The 22,646-nt window shown below is 48.6% G+C and overlaps 1 protein-coding gene across 1 annotated transcript in view; it reads right to left on the bottom strand.

Annotated features, from left to right (window-relative positions):
* The window catches only part of LOC132574381 (uncharacterized), a 46,531-nt gene that overhangs the window by 19,682 nt on the left and 4,203 nt on the right, over positions 1-22,646 (bottom strand). Inside the window, exons 2-6 of the mRNA XM_060242744.1 lie at positions 17,308-17,457; positions 13,134-13,288; positions 9,340-9,481; positions 7,503-7,699; positions 483-620 (exon numbers count right to left, since the gene is read on the bottom strand). Of these exons, the coding sequence (XP_060098727.1) occupies positions 483-620; positions 7,503-7,699; positions 9,340-9,481; positions 13,134-13,288; positions 17,308-17,457 (782 nt within the window). The remainder of the gene's footprint in view (positions 1-482; positions 621-7,502; positions 7,700-9,339; positions 9,482-13,133; positions 13,289-17,307; positions 17,458-22,646) is intronic.

The raw sequence follows: 22,646 nt of genomic DNA on the forward strand, positions 1-22,646 counted from the left end.
CCGTTTTGTGGCTGTTGCCATCTCTTGCCATTTTGTGGCAGCCATTTTGTGGCTGGTGCCATCTCCCGCGGCAGCCATTTTGTGGCTGTTGCCATCTCTTGCCATTTTGTGGCAGCCGTGCCATCTCCTGTGGCAGCCATTTTGTGGCTGTTGCCATCTCTTGCCATTTTGTGGCAGCCATTTTGTGGCTGGTGCCATCTCCCGCGGCAGCCATTTTGTGGCTGTTGCCATCTCTTGCCATTTTGTGGCAGCCATTTTGTGGCTGGTGCCATCTCCTGTGGCAGCCATTTTGTGGCTGTGCCTACCACACCATGTCAGAATTCCAAAGGGGCCTGATGGGTCAAAAAAAATTTTTTTGGGGGGGGGCCACATTACATAAACACTTTGGGGCAGAAAGACCCTTTCAGTTCTGGGAAAACATTGGCAGAGAGACACAGAAGAAACAGGGAAGGAGTCCTTTGCTGTAGCAGCCTAGCTCTTACCTTGCGAAGAGATAGAGCCCTTTCTGGTGAGTCGAGGGATTCAACAGCAGCTCGGAGCCTCTCCTCTTATTCATGATGAGGACCTGATCCCCATGGCTCGCGCACCTGAGCAGAAGGTTGAATGTTCTCAAGGCACTCCTGCACCAAAAGCCAAAACTTCTATTTAAAAGATCCATGGGTTTATCATCTGTTCGCTGTAGGGGTCCCAAATCCCCCGCTAGGCCTGGAGACCCCCGATTTGGAGCCTCCTCCCCCCGCTGGCCATAAAAGGGAAAGCGGGGGGAGGGGAGGGGGGAGAACGGCAGCCCTTCCCACCCAGCCCCGATCGCAGCAGCCAGAGCTCTTCCGTTTTCTCAGGCTGCTTCCCGCCCCCAGTCAGCTGGCCGGTGAAGGGAGGGGAGCCCAGCCACGCCCCCAAAGGACCATGTGCCTTTGCGCCTCCGGAGGTGAGTGAGTTCTGTCTCCTGCATCAGATTTCCCAGAAAGGGGGGGGGGCGGGGGGGTGGAGAGGGAAACGTCTTCTCATAGGGTATAATGGGGAATTGATCTGGAGGTTTCGGGGGCTCTGGGGGAGCTGTTTTTTGAGGTAGAGGCACCAAATTTTCAACATAGTATCTAGTGCCTCTCCCCAAAGTATCCCCCAAATTTCAAAACGATTGGACCAGGGGGTCCAATTCTATGAGCCCCAAAAGAAGGTGCCCTTATCCTTCATTATTTCCTATGGAAGGAAGACATTTAAAAAGGTGTGCTGTCCCTTTAAATGTGATGGCCAGAACTCTCTTGGAGTTCAATTATGCTTGTCACACTCTTGTTCCTGGCTCCGCCCCAATGTATCCTGGCTCCACCCCCAAAGTCTCCTGGCTCCACCCCCAAAGTCCCCAGATATTTCTTGAATTGGACTTGGCAACCCTAGTTCGCTGTAGGAAGATAAATGGGCCTAGCATTCTGCCATGGGATGAAGTTCCGAAAATCCTGTTCTTTTCTATGCATCAGGAGGCTGTGTCTGGGGAAGGATCATTGGGAAACCCCCAAAGGGTGGGATTAGAGTTGCCAGGTCCAATTCAAGAAATATCTGGGGACTTTGGGGGTGGAGCCAGGAGACATTGGGGGTGGAGCCGGGAGCAAGGGTGTGACAAGCACAACTGAACTCCAAAGGGAGTTCTGGCCATCACATTTACAGGGACCAAAGATTTCAGGTTTTCACGGCTGGCATCATCATTAGAGTTTGTAGAATCTTTCGGGCTCAATTGCCGTGTTCTACTGGAGAAAGTTTCTGGAAGAAAACACGGCACTTGAGCCCGAAAGATTTCTGTTAGAAAAACTTTCTCCAGTAGAACACGGCACTTGAGCTCGAAAGATTCTACAAATTTTAAAGGGACCGCACACCTTTTAAATGCCTTCCCTCCATTGGAAATAATGAAAGATAGGGGCACCTTCTTTTGGTGGCTCATAGAATTGGACCCCCTAGTCCAATCTTTTTGAAACTTGGGGGGTGTTTTGAGGAGAGGCACTGGATGCCATGCTAAAAATTCAGTGCCTCTAACACAAAAAACAACTTCCCTAGAGCCCCAGATACCCGTGGATCAATTATCCATTATATCCTATGGGAATTGGTCTCCACAGGAAATAATGGAGTGCCCAGCAGATATCCCCCCCCCATTTTCTAATGACCCAGAAGCGGGGGGGGGGGAGGGGAGAGCCTCCAAACTGGGGGATCTCCTGTCCCCACCTGGAGATTAAAGAACCGTTTGTGTATACTGGTAAGATATGACTGTGAGCTGTTGCCTAAGCACGGGTTCCGGAATAGTGGCCAGAGGAAGTGTAAAGGAAACACAAACTTGAACCTAGGACTCGTGTCGCTGCTACTGCACCTGTTGAATTACTCTTCAAAGAGGAACAGCCAGGCTATCTGCGTCTCTCAACAAAAAGATAAGACGACAGCAGATTCTGACACCTGGCAACGTTGAAAGTTTGAGTTTCTACGAAGGACTGTTCATTAGCTTTAAAGGACATTGAAGAATTACAGTGATAAAGTGTTTGAGTAAAAGAGTGCTTTCGCACTTACATTGCAACATTTGGCGCGTGGCGTTTTCCTTGTTTTGCCCACCTGGGGTTTGGCAACTCTGGGTGGGATAGAAATGAGTAGAAACCAGAAGGAAAGAGATGCTGAAGGGACAACCTTCATCAACAAAGTACTGAGAGAGTACCTGTACAAAGGGGTGGTGGTGTACCTGGATGACATCATTATCTATTCGAAAGATCTACCCTCCCACATAAAGTTGGTGAGGAAAGTGCTCAACACCGTACTAGAGCACAAACTCTATGCTAAATTGTCAAAATGTGAATTTCACCAAAAGGAACTAGATTACTTGGGCTTCAGGGTATCGGGAAAAGGCTTAGCCATGGACCCAGTGAAAATCCAAGCAGTGTTGGACTGGGAACCCCCGAGAACACGTAGACAGCTCCAATCTTTCATCGGATTCGCAAATTTTTACCGTGGGTTCATAGAGGGCTTTGCCAAAGTAATGCTACCGCTAACAGACTAACTAAAGACTAAGGGGAGGGGACCCGAGGCGAAAAAACCAAATTCGAAACTAGCATGGTCCCCCGAATGTCAGAAGGCGTTTGAAAAATTAAAACAACTATTCACCAGTGAAGCCATTCTAACGCATCCCAATGAGCTGAAACCTTTCGTGGTGCAATGTGATGCCTCCGATGTAGCCGTCGGAGCCATATTGATGCAGAAAGACACTGAGGGCAGATTAAAACCCTGCGCCTATATATCCAAGAAATTTTCCAATGAACAACGTAATTGGTCAGTCTGGGACAAAGAAGCCTTTGCAGTAACTTTCGCCTTAAAAACCTGGCGGTCCTGGCTGGAAGGGGCCAGGGTGCCATTTGAAATATGGACAGATCACAAAAACCTAGAGGCGCTTACCGGGCGCCGAAAATTAACCGCCAAACAGATTAGGTGGGCGGGGTTCTTCGCCAAATTTGATTTCACATTACGACACATCCCCGGCTCGAAAAACTTTTTAGCCAACGCCCTCTCTCGGTTGCCGCAACTCGAAAGCCAGCGGGAGGAAACCATAGACTCCCTCATCCCGCCTTCAGCTGTTGCAGGAGGCGTGACCACTCGGTCAGGGAAAAAGACCGGGAAACCAGAACCGTGGGGGGGAAATAAACTAATCATAGACGCAGAACAAGAAGGGGAGGAATGGCCGGAAGGGCTGGTAAAGGGGGAAGGAGGATTTTGGTATCATGAAGGGAAACTGTACGTTCCCAAAAGCCTCCGCCAGGAAGTGCTGCAGCACTGCCACAGCAAAAAATTCGCCGGGCATTTTGGTTATGTAAAAACGCTGCACCTAGTGAGTAGACAGTTCTGGTGGCCACAAATGAAAAAGGATATTTCAGAATTTGTAGCGTCTTGTCCAACCTGCATAATGGTCAAAAGGAGGGGAGGGAAAACACCCGGTTTACTTCGTCCCACCCCCACAGCGGGACGACCTTGGTCGGTGGTGTCTATGGACTTTATAGTCGAACTGCCTGTATCGCAAGGACGGACAGTGATTCTAGTGGTGGTGGACACGTTTTCAAAACAAGCCCACTTCATCCCTTGCAAACAACTCCCCACCGCTCAAAAACTAGCACGCCTATTTTTCCAACACATTGTGGAACTACACTCATTCCCGGACAAGGTCATTAGTGACCGCGGCCCACAGTTCGTTGCCAACTTCTGGCGGGAGTTTTGTAAACTAACAGGGATTGAACAGGGACTGTGTTCCGCCTACCACCCGCAAACGGACGGACAGACGGAACACGTGAACTCTCTTCTCGAACAATATCTAAGGTGCTTCATTAATTACCAACAAGACAATTGGGTGGAGCTATTGCCTTTTGCAGAGTATGGCTACAACAATAGCCTGCATAGCTCGACAAAAACCACCCCCTTTCAAATTGTAAATGGATACGAAGGGAAACCCTTCCCCAATCTACCAGTCACCAGCACCAAAAGTTCCCCCACCTCGTGTCGTCAATGGTGGGAAACTCTAACCAAAGGGTGGGAAATAATCCAAGAATCTGTTATTCAAACCCCCTGTGAGAATTTTGCTGAACTCTGAGATCTGACAAACTTTCTAATGTTTCCCCCCACACACACACAAAAAGAGGGAAAATAACCAAAACACATAAAGCAGACAGATGGAAATCTTCCTCATGCCACTGCAGAAAATAATTTAAAAAGTATGATGGGAGTAAAGTTTGATGATGACTATTATAATTCAAGGAGCATTTTAAGGTAGATGCTGAACGGATATCATTTAGTCCACCTTCCGGTGATGTCAGGGGTGGGTGGCAATGCAAACGAGTTGTGCTAATGAGCTCCGGCACCTCTTTTTCTACAAAATAAAAAAAAAAGGTAAAGGTAGTCCCCTGTGCAAGCACCAGTCATTTCCGTCTCTGGGGTGACGTTGCTTTCACAACGTTTTCACAGCAGACTTTTTACGGGGTGGTTTGCCATTGCCTTCCCCAGTCATCTACGCTTTCCCCCTCAGCAAGCTGGGGACTCATTTTACAGACCTCGGAAGGATGGAAGGCTGAGTTGACCTGGAGCTGGCTGCCCGAACCCAACTTCTGCTGGGATTGAACTCAGGTCGTGAGCAGAGTTTAGGACTGCAGTATTGCAGCTTTACCACTCCGCGCCACGGGGCTCTTCTTTGGACAAAATGGCCCCTGATTCAAACCACATTCAGATATTATTTGGCATTAAAATAATGCGACATGAAATAACGTGACATTAATGTGATGTTAAAATAAGGTGTCACCGTATCCCGTTAAAATAATCAAGCTTTAACAGTAAATCAATGTAACGTCCACCCAGCGGACAAAATTTTTTATACCCATCAGCCCCTGGGCAACAGGGATATGGAAGAATAAGGAGGGAAGTGGGAGGGATATGAGTGCCAAACCATCACTGTCCTCAACCAAATGCCCGGTGAAACACCTCTGACTTGTGAGCCCTATGGAAAGGTGGCAGCTCCTTGGATTACAATTAGAAAAATTTCCAAAGGAAGACAGGACTTTAATTTGGTACTTGCTCTCAGCTGCTAGGACATTGTATGCGCAGCTTTGGAAACAAGGAAAAATACCAGAGAAATGGGATTGGATTGTGAAAGTTTTATCGTGGAGTGAGATGGACAAATTAACTAAAACCTTAAAAGACTATGACTTAGACTTATTCAAAAAGGAGTGGAAGAAATTCAAAGGATATATGGAGAAAGAGTGGAACGTAAAAAGACATTGGACAATTTTTTAGTATTAATTAAAAGTATTATATTTTGATAGAGTAGTGGTACCTTTAGAATTAAATTCAAATTTATAACTTCGGGGAAGTCAAGATTGGAGGGGGGGGGTGAAATATCATATGGTTTGGTATAAGAAAAAGATAATTAAATATTGTAACCATGTGTTATTAATAAATTGTTAAAACAAAAAAAATAATAATCAAGCTTTAACAGTAAATCAATGTAACGTCCACCCAGTGGACAAAATTTTGTATACCCATCAGCCCCTGGGCAACAGGGATATGGAAGGATAAGGAGGGAAGTGGGAGGGATATGAGTGCCAAACCATCACTGTCCTCAACCAAATGCCCAGTGAAACATCTCTGACTTGTGAGCCCTATGGAAAGGTGGCAGCTCCTATAGGGCACAAATATTCTCAGGTGGGGGGCCAGGGCTGAAAAACCCTTAGATCTGGCTGAGGACAGCCAGACTTGTCTCTGGCCGGGGAATGCTAAAAGGTTCTTATTCAGGGATGCCAAACTAATTTGCTACGAGAGCCAGATCTGACATAAATGAGACCGTTCAGGCCAGGCCTTATGTGTCATAAAATGTAATGCCAGGGAGCAGAGATGGAAGCTTTATAAAGGACACAAACACAATTAAAAAATTTTAAAGACAAAATAAAACATGCTTAAAACATTAGCACTCAGTGGCCTTAAAAGGTGCTTAATTGTATCTCTACTATAGGATCCAGGGAATTGGGTAAAGGAAGCTCAGGCTCTTCCCTACCTTTCCAAAGGGACGAGGAGGGGGAGGAGCCTCAGCCAATAGAAGGAAGAGAGGCTTGGCTCGGTAGCTCTGCTGTGAGATTGAGGGAGACTACCAGAGCAAGCTATCCATCCCCCTTTCCTCCCCATGTAGGGTTGCCAAGTCCAATTTAAGAAATATCTGGGGACTTTGGGGGTGGAGCCAGGAGACATTAGGGGTGGAGCCAAGATCAAGGCTGTGACAAGCATAATTGAACTCCAAAGGGAGTTCTGGCCATCACATTTAAAGGGACGGCACACCTTTTCAAGGCCTTCCTTCCATAGGAAATAATGGATAGGGGCACCTTCGTTTGGGGCTCATAGAATTGGACCCCCTGGTCCAATTGTTTGGATACTTGGGGGGTATTTTGGGGAGAGGCACTAGATGCTGTACTGAAAATGTGGTGCCTCTACCTCAAAAAACAGGGGGCCCCCCCAGAACCCCAGATACCCGCGGATCAATTCTCCACGATTTTCTATGGGAATAAATCTCCCTAGGGAATAACAGAGTTCCGAGCAGACATTTCGCTCCCCTCCCCCCGCTTTCTGACGACCCTGAAGCGGGGGGAGGGCCTCCAACCCGGGGGATCCCCTGCCCCCACCTGGGGATTGGCAACCCTATCCCCATGGGAGGAGCCTCAGCCAATGGAGAAAACAGAGGCTTTGCTCCGAAGCTCCTGTGCGATTGAGCAAGCCTGGCAAGGCAAGCTGTGATGCAGAAGGAAGCAAGAGAGAGGGAGAAGGAAGCGGATGACAGCCAGTTGCTCGGGGGCCTGATAGGAGCCCTCTGGAGGCCTGATTTGGCCCCCGGGCTGTGTGTCTGACACCCCTGTTTATACAGAATCAATGCAAACAATGGAAGAGGCAGAGAAGATGGGACAAACAGTGAGGGGTGGGCCGGCTGGAAGGGAAGGGCTTGAATCTGGAAGCACCTGAACGGGACAAGAGGAGTCGGCGTCTTCTGCTGAATGCAAGTCCTCCAGTAGATTTCTATCTCCTTGGGCATGAAGTGCATGGTGTAGGAGATCTGGCACAGCAACGCAATGGAGAGCGTGGGGTAGATTTCTTTCAGCGCCTCCTTGCAGGTCACAGTTGGGTGTCTCATAATCTCATAAAGAGCCGAGGTTGCCTGGCGAGAGAAGGCAGAGATGCCAGCGTTTCTAAACCCTCCCAAACTGGATGCCAGACAAGGGTTCCTCACTTGCCATTCACTGGTGTGCCTTAATTCTTAGAATCATAGAATAATGGAGTTGGAAGGGACCTCCAGGGTCATCTAGTCCAAGCCCCTGCACAACGCAGGAAACTCAAAAAGACCTCTCCCTAAATTTGCAGGATCCTCATTGCTGTCTAGCAATGGCCATCTAGCCTCTGTTGAGAAACCTCCAAGGAAGGAGAGCCCACCACCTTCCGAGGAAGCCTGTTCCACTGAGGAACCGCTCTAACGGTCAGGAAGGTCTTCCAAATGTTGAGCCTGAAACACTTCTGATTTAATTTCAACCCATTGGTTCTGGTCCAACCTTCTGGGGTCACAGAAAACAATTCCACACCATCCTCTATAGGACAGCCCTTCAAGGACTTGAAGATGGTGATCCTATCACCTCTCAGCCGCCTCCTCTCCAGGCTAAACATAGACTCATAGAGTTGGAAGGGACCTCCAGGGTGATCTTGTCCAACCCCTGCACAATGCAGGAAACTCACAAATACCTCCCCCTAAATTCACAGGGTCTTCATCGCTGTCAGATGGCCATCTAGCCTCTGTTGAAAAACCTCCAAGGAAGGAGAGCCCACCACCTCCCGAGGAAGCCTGTTCCATTGAGGAACCGCTCTAACAGTCAGGAAGTTCTTCTTAATGCTGAGTCGGAAACTCTTTTTATTTCATTTCAACCCATTGGTTCTGGTCCTACCTTCCGGGGCCACAGAAAACATTTCCACCCCATCCTCTATAGGACAGCCCTTCAAGGACTTGAAGATGGTGATCCTATCACCTCTCAGCCGCCTCCTCTCCAGGCTAAACATCCCCAGCTCCTTCAACCTTTCCTCATAGGACTTGGTCTCCAGACCCCTCTATATGACAGCCCTTCAAGGACTTAAAGATGGTGATCCTATCACCTCTCAGCCGCCTCCTCTCCTGGCCAAACATCCCCAGCTTCTTCAACCTTTCCTCATAGGACTTGGTCTCCAGACCCTTCTATATGACAGCCCTTCAAGGACTTAAAGATGGTGATCCTATCACCTCTCAGCCGCCTCCTCTCCAGGCTAAACATCCCCAGCTCCTTCAACCTTTCCTCATAGGACTTGGTCTCCAGACCCCTCTATATGACAGCCCTTCAAGGACTTAAAGATGGTGATCCTATCACCTCTCAGCCGCCTCCTCTCCCGGCCAAACATCCCCAGCTCCTTCAACCTTTCCTCATAGGACTTGATCTCCAGACCCCTCACCATCTCCGTCGCCCTCCTCTGGACCCGTTCCAGCTTGTCTAGATCCTTCTTAAAATGTGGTGCCCAAAACTGAACACAAGACTCCAGGTTCATGCCTCTGCCGTGGTCTGTGCCACACTGTGGAGCAAGACTAGCCAATCCAGGGATATCTTTGTAGCGGGCGCTCCGTTGCATATTGGGCCACAACCCCCTGATGTAGCCAGCCCTCCCAAGAGCTCTTCTTACAGGGCCTACTGTAAGCTCTTGCAAGAAACAGGAGAGACAACATGGAAAGTGAACAAAGGGGGGCGAATAAGACGGCTCGGGGCCTTGTCCAGTTGGGGTACTTACAGCCAGAGGGTTCAAGGCGGCCTTCGTCGCCTGACTCGTAGGATTGAGAGGCGGCTCCAGCAGGACGGACTGCAACGCGGTCAGGATCTTCATGGTCAGGTCGGAGGTGCTTGTCAAGTAGCGCCACATGGCAGTCGAAGTGCTGGAAGTTGGAAGCCGCAGGAAGTTCTGTTGGGTTGGAGGCCGGCTGGACTGCAAGATCCCTGTCTCCTGTAGTGGAGAACCCCCTCTACAGTTCCCCTCCCGCCCAGCTGTCTCCTAAGCCCAGCTTCTGTTAAGGCTGGATAGCCCAGGCTAGTCATAGAATCATTGAGTTGGAAGGGACCTCTAGGGTCATCGAGTCCAACCCCCTGCACAATGCAGGAAACCCACAAACGCCTCCCCCTAAATTCACAGGATCTTCATTGCTGTCCATCCGGCCTCTGCTTAAAAACCTCCAAGGAAGGTGAGCCCATCCCCTCCCAAGGAGGAAACCTGTTCCACTGAGGAACCGCTCTAACGGTCAGGAAGTTCTTCCTAATGTGGAGCCGGAAACTCTTTCAATTTAATTTCAAGCCATTGGTTCTGGTCCTACCTTCCGGGGCCACAGAAAACAATTCCACACTATCCCCTAGATGACAGCCCTTCAATTACTTGAAGATGGTGATCCTATCACCTCTCAGACGCCTCCTCTCCAGGCTAAACGTCCCCAGCTCCTTCATCTAGTCCAACCCCCTGCACAATGCAGAAAACTCACAAACACCTCCCCCTAAATTCACAGGATCTTCATAGCGGTCAGATGGTTATCTAGCCTCTGTTGAAAAACCTCCAAGGAAGTAGAGCCCACCACCTCCCGAGGAAGCCTGTTACACTGAGGAACCGCTCTAACGGTCAGGAAGTTCTTCCTAATGTGGAGCCGGAAACTCTTTTGATTTAATTTCAAGCCATTGGTTCTGGTCCTACCTTCCAGGGCCACAGAAAACAATTCCACACACCCCTCTATAGGACAGCCCTTCAACTACTTGAAGATGGTGATCCTATCACCTCTCAGACGCCTCCTCTCCAGGCTAAACATCCCCAGCTCCTTTATCTAGTCCAACCCTCTGCACAATGCAGAAAGCTCACAAAGACCTCCCCCTAAATTCACAGGATCTTCATTGCAGTCAGATGGCCATCTAGCCTCTGTTGAAAAACTTCCACGGAAGGAGAGCCCACCACCTCCCAAGGAAGCCTGTTCCACTGAGGAACCGCTCTAACAGTCAGGAAGTTCTTCCCAATGTGGAGCCAGAAACTCTTTTGATTTAGTCAGAACTCAGAAGCCAAGAAAGGGGTCGGCCCTGGTTAGGGTTTCAATGGGAGACCACCAAGGAAGTCCAGGGCTGCTGCACAGATGAAAATTAGAGATAATGGCATGTGGGGGAAGAGGGTTTCTCCTCAACTACTCCAAGGGCTGACACATGGTTGCCAGCCTCCAGGTGGGACCTAGGGTTGCCAGGTCTAATTCAAGAAATATTCAGGGACTTTGGGGGTGGAGCCAGGAGACCTTGGGGTGGAGCCAGGAGCAAGGGTGTGACAAGAATCATGGAACTCCAAAAGGAGTTCTGGCCATCACATTTAAAGGGACCGCACACCTTTTAAATGCTGGAGAGCCAGTTTGGTGTAGCGGTTAAGTGTGCGGATTCTTATCTGGGAGAACCGGGTTTGATTCCCCACTCCTTCACTTGCAGCTGCTGGAATGGCCTTGGGTCTGCCAAAGCTCTGGCAGAAGTTGTCCTTGAAAGGGCAGCTGCTGTGAGAGCCCTCTCCAGCCCCACCCACCTCACAGGGTGTCTGTTGTGGGGGAGGAAGGTAAAGGAGATTGTGAGCCGCTCTGAGACTCTGTCCTTGAAAGGGCAGCTGCTGGGAGAGCTCTCTCAGCCCCACCCACCTCACAGGGTGTCTGTTGTGAGGGAAAAAGGGAAAGGAGATTGTAGGCCGCTCTGAGTCTCTGTCCTTGAAAGGGCAGCTGCTGGGAGAGCTCTCTCAGCCCCACCCACCTCACAGGGTGTCTTTTGTGGGGGAGGAAGGTAAAGGAGATTGTGAGCCGCTCTGAAACTTGGGGGATATTTTGGGGAGAGGCACTAGATGCTATACTAAAAATTTGTATAGCATCTACCCTGTTGTGTCTTGCATTTCAGTCCTGAAGTTACAACACAGTGGACGCTACTGAGATGACCAGTGGAAGCCCACTGGTCCCCGGATGTAGCTCCGCTAATACTAGGGTTGCCAATCCCCAGGTGGCGGCAGGGGATCCCCCGGTTTGGAAGCCCTCCCCCCACTTCAGGGTCGTCAGAAAGCGGGGGGAGGGGAGGGAAATGTCTGCTGGGAACTCTGTTATTCCCTATGGAGATTTATTCCCATAGAAAATCATGGAGAATTGATCCTTGGGTATCTGGGGCTCTGGGGGGGGGGCTGTTTTTTGAGGTAGAGGCACCAAATTTTCAGTACAGCATCTAGTGCCTCTCCCCAAAATATCCCCCAAGTTTCAATATGATTGAACCAGGGGGTCCAATTCTATGAGCCCCAAAAGAAGGTGCCCCTATCCTTCATTATTTCCTATGGAAGGAAGGCATTGAAAAGGTGCGCCGTTCCTTTAAATGTGATGGCCAGAACTCCCTTTGGAGTTCGATTATGCTTGTCACAGCCTTGATCTTGGCTCCACCCCTAATGTCTCCTGGCTCCACCCCCAAAGTCTCCTGGCTCCATCCCCAAAGTCCCCAGATATTACTTAAATTGGACTTGCCAACCCTAGCTAATACGCTCCGCCAATCAAGATCTGTGGCGGGAAGTTTAACTGGCCAGGATTGGACCTGGGCAGACTGAGGGTTGGTCCGGGGTATGTATATAATCAGGACCCGGCCCGCGTTATTTTGCCTTGTGATGTACTCGCTAATAAAGCATGTTGCCTTCAACACGTCTCGTCACTCAGTACATTACATACCCCAAAAACCAGCCCCCCCACCCCGCCCCAGAGTCCCAGATACCTGCAGATCAATTCTCCATGATTTTCTATGGGAATAAATCTCCATAGGGAATAACAGAGTTCCCAGCGGACATTTCCCTCCCCTCCCCCCGCTTACTGAAGACCCTGAAGCGGGGGGAGGGCCTCCAAACCGGGTAGGGTTGCCAAGTCCAATTCAAGAAATATCTGGGGACTTTGGGGCTGGAGCCAGGAGACTTTGGGGGTGGAGCCAGGAGACATTAGGGGTGGAGCCAAGATCAAGGCTGTGACAAGCATAATTGAACTCCAAAGGGAGTTCTGGCCATCACATTTAAAGGGACGGCACACCTTTTCAATTCCTTCCTTCCACAGGAAATAATGAAGGATAGGGGCACCTTCTTTGGGGGCTCATAGAATTGGACCCCCTGGTTCAATCTTTTTGAAACTTGGGAGGTATTTTGGGGAGAGGCACTAGATGCTATTCTGAAAATTTGGTGCCTCTACCCCAAAAAACAGCACCACCCCCCCAGAGCCCCAGATACCCATGGATCAATTCTCCATGATTTTCTATGGGAATAAATCTCCATAGGAATAACAGAGTTCCCAGCAGATATTTCCCTCCCCTCCCCCCGCTTTCTGACCACCCTGAAGCAGGGGTAGGGTCTCCAAACCGGGGGATCCCCTGCTCCCACCTGGGGATTGGCAACCCTAAGGATTGGCTACATCAGGGGCGTGTGGCCTAATATGCAAAGGAGCTCCTGCTAGAATTCCACCCCTGGTGTCACCATCGACTACCCCCGTCCTGAGAGGAGAACCCACAGGCCTTTACTCATACTTGTCGCATTGAAGGGAACAGCCGAGGAGTGTCTTGACCACCTCTTCGGGGTAAACACCGCCCAGCAGGCAAAGGTAGCGAAAGACCTCTCGACGGGCTTCGATGTCCGTAATGTGCTCCAGATATTTATGCGTGAGCTGAACGGCCTTGGATGCCTAGAAGAAAAGGCAGAGAAGGGAGGTGGAGAAGCCAAGGTTAACTTCCAAGGGCATGTCTAAGATAAAAAGGGTGACTGGTTTTGTACAGGTTTAACTCTTCGGGCTTCTGCCTGAAGCATCTCGGGAACTAGAGTTGCCAAGTCCAATTCAAGAAATATCTGGGGACTCTGGGGGGTGGAGCTAGGAGACTTTGGGGATGGAGCCAGGAGACTTTGGGGGTGGAGCCAGGAGACTTTGGGGGTGGAGCCAGGAGACATTGGGGGTGGAGCCAGGAGCAAGGATGTGACAAGCATGATTGCACTCCAAAGGGCGTTCTGGCCATCACATTCAAAGGGACCGCACACCTTTGAAATGCCTTCCCTCCATTGGAAATAACGAAGGATAGGGGCACCTTCTTTGGGGGTTCATAGCATTGGACCCCCTGGTCCAATCCTTTTGAAACTTGGAGGGTATTTTGGGGAGAGGCAATGGATGCTATGCTGAAGATTTGGTGCCTCTACCTCAAAAAAGAGCTCCCCCAGAGCCCCTGAAACCTCTAGATCAATTCCCCATTATACCCTATGAGAATCGATCTCCACATAGGGAATAATGAAGTGCTCAGCAGACGTTTCCCTCCCCACCCACCACCCCGTTTCTGGCGACTCTGAAGCGAGGGATTGGCCTCTCTACTCACGAGTTGCTGCCAACTTCTTCAAAGTAACACAGACGCACCATTCCAAGAGGATGCCTTTCAATCGGAGACTGGAGCCTCCGGGGGTGGAAAGTCACATGGTCTCCCTACAAAGCCCCAGATACCCGTAGATCATTCTCCATTATGGGAATCGGTTTCCATAGGGAATAAAGGAGTGCCCAGCAGACATTTCCTTCCCCCCCCTCTCCGCTTTCTGATGACCCTGAAGCAGAGAGGCTTCCGTTTCTGGAATATACTGAATCTAGAAACATCTTACCTATTAACACAACTTACCTTCAGTTTCTCTCACAATATTCCCTTCCATTTGGCTTGGGATGGAGCAAGGCATTATTCTTAACTTAAGAGTCAAAAATCCTAGCCCAATTACCGGTTAATTTATCCTTAGAAGATATTTCATAGAATCCTAGAGTTGGAAGGGACCTCTAGGGTCATCGAGTCCAACCCCCTGCACAATGCAAGAAACTCACAAACACCTCCCCGTACATTCACAGGATCCTCATTACTGTCAGATGGGCATCTAGCCTCTGTTTAAAAACCTCCAAGGAAAGAGAGCCCACCACCTCCCGAGAAAGCTTGTTCCACTGAGGAATTGCTCTAACAGTCAGGAAGTTCTTCCTAATGTTGAGTCGGAAACTCTTTTGATTTAATTTCAGCCCACTGGTTCTGGTCTGACCTTCCGGGGCCACAGAAAACAATTCCACACCCTCCTCTATATGACAGCCCTTCAACTACTTGAAGATGGTGATCTTATCACCTCTCAGCCGCCTCCTCTCCAGGCTAAACATCCCCAGCTCCTTCAGCTTCCTCATAGTACTTGGTCTCCAGACCCCTCACCATCTTCGTCGCCCTCCTCTGGACCCGTTCCAGCTTGTCTAGATCCTTCTTAAAATGTGGTGCCCACAACTGAACACAAGACTCCAGGTGAGGTCTTATCAGAGCAGAGTAAAGCAATAACATCACATCATGTGATCTGGACACTAGACTTCTGTTGATACAGCCCCAAATTGCATTTGCCTTTTTAGCCACCGCATAACACTGTTGACTTCATGTTCAGCATATTATCCACTAGGACCCCGAGATCCTTTTCGTACATACTACTGCTAATACAAGTCTCCCCCACCCTATAACCATGCATGGGATTTTTCCTATCTAAATGCAGAACTTTACATTTATCCCTGTTAAATATTTATTTATTTATTTATCTATTGATCGTTTGATCGAATTGTCGAACTGGATTTTATCTTAAATGCTAAATAAGACGTTCTACAATGTTATATATACCATAGTACTTTATGCATAGTTGAAATTTTGTTATATATGGAATTAATCTACTGGATACTACTTTGCCCGACAAAGTTCCGTATAACTTGGAATTTCTAAAATAAACTTATCATATGTTTAAAAAAGAAAAGAAAAGGTGACTAAAGGGAGAAACGATAAAAGGTATATAAAATGATGCATGGGATTGACAGAGTTGACAAAGAGAAGGGGTTTCCCCCCCTCTCCAATGAAGCTTATAGGCAGTAGGTTTACTGCCAGTTTGGTGTAGTGGTTAAGTGTGCGGACTCTTATCTGGGAGAACCGGGTTTGATTCCCCACTCCTCCACTTGCACCTGCTGAAATGGCCTTGGGTCAGCCATAGCTCTGGCAGAGGTTGTCCTTGAAAGGGCAGCTGCTGTGAGAGCCCTCTCCAGCCCCACTCACCTCACAGGGTGTCTGTTGTGGGGGAGGGAGATAAAGGAGATTGTGAGCCGCTCTGAGACTCTTGAGTGGAGGGCGGAATATAAATCCAATATCTTCATCTACCTCACAGGGTGTCTGTTGTGGGGGAGGAAGGTAAAGGAGATTGTGAGCCGCTCTGAGACTCTTTGGAGTGGAGGGCGGGATATAAATCCAATATCTTCATCTACCTCACAGGGTGTCTGTTGTGGGGGAGGGAGATAAAGGAGATTGTGAGCCGCTCTGAGACTCTTCGGAGTGGAGGACGGGATATAAATCCAATATCTTCATCTACCTCACAGGGTGTCTGTTGTGGGGGAGGAAGGGAAAGGAGATTGTGAGCCGCTCTGAGACTCTTCGGAGTGGAGGGCGGGATATAAATCCAATATCTTCATCTACCTCACAGGGTGTCTGTTGTGGGGGAGGAAGGGAAAGGAAATTGTGAGCCGCTCTGAGACTCTTCGGAGTGGAGGGCGGGATATAAATCCAATATCTTCATCTACCTGACAGGGTGTCTGTTGCGGGGAAGGAAGGGAAAGGAGATTGTGAGCCGCTCTGAGACTCTTCGGAGTGGAGGGCGGGATATAAATCCAATATCTTCTTCTTCTTCTAGGTTTAGGACAGACAAAGGCGAATGCTCATTTATACAGATGAGTGATTACAATGTGGAATTCACTGCCAAAGGACGTGGTGATGGCCATAGGAATAAACAGGTTTAAATGGTGATGAGATGGATTCATGGAGGATAACTGCATCAATGGCTATTAGCCATGGGGATAGAGGGGAAACGCCACATTCAGGGGCACTGATCCTTTGAATCCCAGAGCCAGGAGGCAACATGAGGGGAAGGTATCAGCCTGTCTGCCCTGTTGTTGGGTTTCCAGAGCAACTGCTTGGCCCCTGTGTGAGACAGGAGGCTGGACTAGATGGACCCTCACTGGTCTGATCCAGCAGGGCTCTTCTGATGTTCTTATGAAGGCCTCAGCCTCTCTGCCTGTTGTTGTTCCTCCAGAGGAACTGGTCGGCCACTGAGTGAGACTGGAGGCTGAACTAGATGGACCTTCACTGGTCTGATCCAGCAGGGCTCTTCTGCTGTTCTTATGAAGGCCACAGCCTCTCTGCCCTGTTGTTGGCCCTCCGGAGGAACTGGTTGGCCACTGTATGAGAAAGGATGCTGGACTAGATGGGCCACTGGTCTTTCTGACCCAGCAGGGCTCTTCTGATGTTCTCATGAAGGCCTCAGCTTCTATGCCTTGTTTTTGGCCTTCCAGAGGAACTGGTTGGCCATTGTGAGAGACGGGATGCTGGACTAGATGGACCCTCACTGGTCTGATCCAGCAGGGCTCTTCTGATGTTCTTAGGAAGGCCTCGGCCTTTCTGCCCTGTTGTTGCCCCTCCAGAGAAACTGGTTGGCCACTGTGTGAGACAGGATGCTGGACTAGATGGACCACTGGTCTGATCTAGAAGGGCTCTACTTATTTTCTTAGGTTCTTAACCAACCCAGATTTACGAAACTTTGCAAAGCCTGCTCTCAGGCTCTGGTAGAAGACAATTCTCGAAGGGAAGGAAGAGGAGAAACGAGAGAGAAATGTCCCTAGCATCTTACCCTCACCAAATCGGCCGCAGGGCTTCTCAGCATGTTTCTGAGCATGCGGATGGCGCACTTGGTGTTGTGGATGTTGTCGTTTCTCATGCCTCTGAGGGCCATCAGAATGAAATCCGCTTGCTCATCTGCACGAAGCCGTCGTTTGAAGACCTGAAAAGCAGGCGGTGAAATGGAAGCCGGCGAGTGGTTAGACCAGAGAGCCAGATCTGTTACTATCCAGAGAACTGAGTGGCATCGTGTGCATCAGGCAGTTGGCATCATGGATTCACTAGAAGGAATCTCTACTCTTACGGGTTGGGTTGCCAGCTCTGGACTGGGGAATTCCTGGAGATTTTGGGGGCGGAGCCTGAGAAGGGCTGGGTTTGGAGAGGTGAGGGAATTCAGTGGGGTGCAGCGAAGAAGAATTGCAGATTTATACCCCGCCCTTGTCTCTGAATCAGAGACTCAGAGCAGCTTACAATCTCCTATACCTTAGGAGGCCTTCATAATATCAGGCTGAGGCCTTCATAAGAACATTAGAAGAGCCCTGCTGGATCAGAAAGACCAGTGGTCCATCAAGTCCACCATTCCGTCTCACACAGTGAGAGCCAGTTTGGTGTAGTGGTTAAGTGTGCGGACTCTTATCTGGGAGAACCAGGTTGGATTCCCCACTCCTCCGCTTGCAGCTGCTGGAATGGTCTTGGGTCAGCCATAGCTCTGGCAGAGTTGTCCTTGAAAGGGCAGCTGCTGTGAGAGCCCTCTCCAGCCCCACCCACCTCACAGGGTGTCTGTTGTGGCGGGAGAAGATATAGGATATTGTAAGCCACTTTGAGTCTCTGATTTAGAGAGAAGGGTGGGGTATAAATCTACAGTCTTCTTCTTCTCCCCCCCCCAACAACAGACACCCTGTGAGGTGGGTGGGCTGAGAGGGCTCTCACAGCAACTGCCCTTTCAAGGACAACTCCTGCGATAGTTATGGCTGATCTAAGGCCAATCCAGCAGCTGCAAGTGGAGGAGTGGGGAATCAACCCCGGTTCTCCCAGATAAGAGTCCACACACTTCACCACTACACCAGACCAGGCTCTCTAGTGCCACAGAGTCCATCATCCAAACCAGTCGCTAGCTCCAGAGGAACTGATCTCTGCCACCCGGGTATCAGTTGTAATAGTGGGAGATCTCCAGCCACTACCAGGAGGCTGGCAACCCTATTTGAACGGCAGGATCTTTTAAAGGTGAAGGGACAGGGGAGAGATTTGGGTTCGCTCGTTTATTTTTGGCTTTTAAACTCAAAGTGTTCTTTGCTATTAATGCAAGGCCCTTTGAAATACAAGGAAAGGCAAGAAATAAATGAATTGTCATTTAAGATGAGTAGCTGTGTGCATCCATAGAATGTAAATTGCAGTAGAAAACAGCGCAAATCTAGGAGAACCAGTTTGGTGTGGTGGTGAACTCTTATCTGGGAGAACCGGGTTTGATTCCCCACTCCTCCACTTGCAGCTCCTGGAATGGCCTTGGGTCAGCCATAGCTCTTGCAGAGCTGTCCTTGAAAGGGCAGCTTCTGTCAGAGCTCTCTCAGCCCCACCTACCTCACAGGGTGTCTGTTGTGTGGGAGGAAGATAAAGGAGATTGTGAACAGCTCTGAGACTCTGAGATTCAGAGTAGAGGGTGGGATATAAATCCAATATCTTCTTCTTAGAGAGCCAGTTTGGTGTAAGTGGTTAAGTGTGCAGACTTTTATCTGGGAGAATCGGGTTTGATTCCCCACTCCTCCACTTGCACCTGCTGGAATGGCCTTGGGTCAGCCATAGCTCTGGCAGAGTTGTCCTTGAAAGTGCAACTTCTGCCAGAGCTCTCTCAGCCTCACTCATCTCACAGGGTGTCTGTTGTGGAAGGGGAGAAGGTAAAGGAGATTATGACCGCTCTGAGACTCTGCGATTCAGAGTATAGGGCAGGGTATAAATCCAAGAGCTTCTTCTTCTTAAAGACTAACAAAATTTGTGGCAGGGAAGGCGGTTTCATTGAGTCACTGTAGTTCACCATGGGCCTCACTGCCAGAGATGATATTATTGCCCACCCCGCCAGAGGAGAATTGGAAAAGAAAACACCTCAAAGCCTCTCCGTGTAACAAAGGGCGTTTTTGCACTGACCTTAATCGGCAGCGACATCCCTCTTCACCGTGCAGGATCTGCGTGGATTTTGCACCAATTGCTGCGGAGCACCCGGAAGAGCCGCAAAGTCCTGCGGCTTTTGCGTCGCAAATGTAAAGTTGGTTTTCGGCGAAAACCACTTGCGACGCAAAAGCCGCGGGACCTTGCGGCTCTTCGGGGTGCTCCGCAGCAATTGGTGCAAAATCCACGCAGATCCTGCGCGGTGAAGAGGGACGTCGCTGCCAATTAAGGTCAGTGCGAAAACGCCCAAACATAATACTCCTTATTATTCCTACTTATCCAGTATTTACTGGTAACCAACACAGTGCTTACAGTGATAGCCAAACATAATATAAACAAACATATTTACACAACACAAAATCCCTCCGGAACCAAAAGCACACATCCTACACAAAAAATATAGAGCTGTAATACAAGTCCAACAGTATCCAAGACCGGTCCAATATTGTTTCGAGTTCAGAGACTCTTCTTCTTGGGGCCGTCTTCTTTATTGTTGATTCGGTAGGTAAGTGGGGCTTCTTTTAATTTTTGCTGTAAAGTATACCAAACATTTGTGATAGTCTCATGTCAACTGAACAAGCATTTCTACATACAATTCTGCCACAAATATTACATACTAGGCAACCAATTATATGTAAATAAAATGTGTCACACTATTAACTCACTCGCACTTTCTTGGCTTTGTTTTCATTTCTCCTTGGGACGCCTGCAAATTATCTTCGTATCCTTCTGAAATGGCGTTCACTGTCTTTGTCGTGAGCCATGTACAAAGCTACCTGCACATGAGTGGGCTGTCTGTCAACAATTCTCACACAACTATTTATACACTACATTTTGTGATTAGAGGTGGGTCCAGTGGTATATGCCTTCATTTCAGATTTAGACAGGAATGTTTTATATATTGGACTAAATTTAGTCAAGTGACAATAACAAAACAAAAACCCACAGCAAACCTGACATTTATAACCAATATTAAGAGTCAGTACAATTACCGTATTTGCTGGCGTATAAGACGACTTTTTTGCCCTGAAAAACATGCCTCCAAGTGGGAGGGTCGTCTTATACGCCGGGTGCACTTCAGTTGGGATAGACATAGCTGCCCATAGGGGCCTTCCGATGCTCGCCCGGTGCCCATAGTGGCCTCCCGATGCCCGCCCACCTCATTCTACATACCGTCCAGTATCGCGCGGTATCCAGCGCGGCCGCGGCGGGTCATCAGCGTGCCTGCGGCGAGCATCAGCAGCGAGACAGGGGTGCCAGCCTTTTCGGCGTGACCGGCCCGTTCTGCTCGGCGGGAAGCAGCGGCGCTCCGGCCCGCCCCTTGTCTACGAAGAGCTCGCACATGCGCATTTGCACACTAATGCCGGTCACAAGGAGGTGCAGGGATGGGGCGGTTGTTCTTTTACCTTTTATTTGGTGTGTGGAAGGTGTGCGGAAGAGGGGGTAGTCGTATACGGCGAGTATATAACAAACTCTATATTTTGAGTGGAAATGTTGGGGGGTCGTCTTATACGCCGGCGTATATATGTGAGTGGATTTTGAATTTTTTGTCAGGTCGTTCACAAAGGGTTAAAATGGATGGATATATTTCCTCCGTGAAGATCTTAAATACTGGCACTGGCACCCCTCAGGGATGTGTCTTGAGTCCACTTCTTTTCACTATTTACACGTCTGATTGTGTTTCTAGCAGTCTGAGTAACAAAATCATTAAGTACGCAGATGATACAACGTTGGTAGGGCTCATCTCTGAGGATGATGAGTCTGCGTATAGGAGGGAAGTTCAACAGCTGTCCCTTTGGTGTAAAGTAAATAATCTTATTTTTAATATAAATAAGACAAAGGAAATTATAGTGGATTACAGGAAGAGTAGTTTGGACATCCAGCCGTTGTTTATTGATGGTGTTATGGTAGAACAGGTGACAGAATGGAAGTTTCTGGGAATTACCATGAAACAAGATCTAACATGGGGGGCAAATACTTTAGCTCTAGAGAAAAAGGCCCAGCAACGACTATACTACTTAAGACTCTTCACTACAACTGTCAGGGAGTCTGCTGGTTGCCTTTTATCGTAGTTCCATTGAGAGCATTTTATCTTATTGCCTCTGCGCGTGGTTTGGGAGCTGCACGGAAGCAGAGAGAAGGGTGCTCCAAAGAGTGACGAGAAGAGCACAAAAGATTTGCGGATGTTCTCTCCCCTCATTGGTGGATCTGTATAATATGAGATGTAAAAGGAAGATACAAATGATCCTAAGGGACCCTTCATATCTGGGCCATTTGCTATTTGAGATCTTACCGTCAGGTAGACGATATAGAGTGTTGAAGGCTAGGACAAACAGATTTAAGGACAGTTTCTATCCAAGTGCTGTGGTTAGGTTAAATGCAGGGTTATGAAGGATTATCTGTTTTAGATGTATTTAAATGGTTTTAATGGTTTTATGAATGTTTATCTGTTTTAGATGTATTTAAATGGTATGAATATGAATATGTGTGTTTGATGTGTTGGTATGTTTGTGGAAGAGCACCTCATTTCGTTGCTCTCTTTTTGTGGAGAACAATGACAATAAATCTATCTATCTATCTATCTATCTATCTATCTATCTATCTATCTATCTATCTATCTATCTATCTATCTATCTAGGTATGCTCTTGGGAGTTAGACATTGACAGACTTTTGGTCATGGAGTGGACCTATTTTACCTATGCATTTTACCTATTGCACAGTTTTTATACTGAAATTGATTAGTAGGATGATTTTTACAAAATTTACTGGTTTTCCCTTTTTTTCTATTTAGCATGAGATCATTTGAATAATAATATTTATATTTAATGTTGTACTATATGGGAGTGTAAAAGACTGGGGAAGGCAATGGCAAACCACCCCGTAAAAAGTCTGCCGTGAAAACGTTGGGAAAGCAACGTCACCTTGGAGTCGGAAACGACTGGTGCTTGTACAGGGGACTACCTTGACCTCTTTTAACTCTGAAAAGAGCCCCGTGGCGCAGATTGGTAAAGCTGCAGTACTGCAGTCCTAAGCTCTGCTCACAACCTGAGTTTGATCCCCAGCGGAAGCTGGGTTTTCAGGTAGCTGGCTCGAGGTTGACTCCGCCTTCCGTCCTTCCGAGGTCGGTCAAATGAGTCCCCAGCTTGCTGGGGGGAAAGCGTAGAGGACTGGGGAAGGCAATGGCAAACCAC

This window comes from Heteronotia binoei, chromosome 6, assembly GCF_032191835.1.
Source record: "Heteronotia binoei isolate CCM8104 ecotype False Entrance Well chromosome 6, APGP_CSIRO_Hbin_v1, whole genome shotgun sequence".
NCBI classification, from domain to species: Eukaryota; Metazoa; Chordata; class Lepidosauria; order Squamata; family Gekkonidae; genus Heteronotia; species Heteronotia binoei.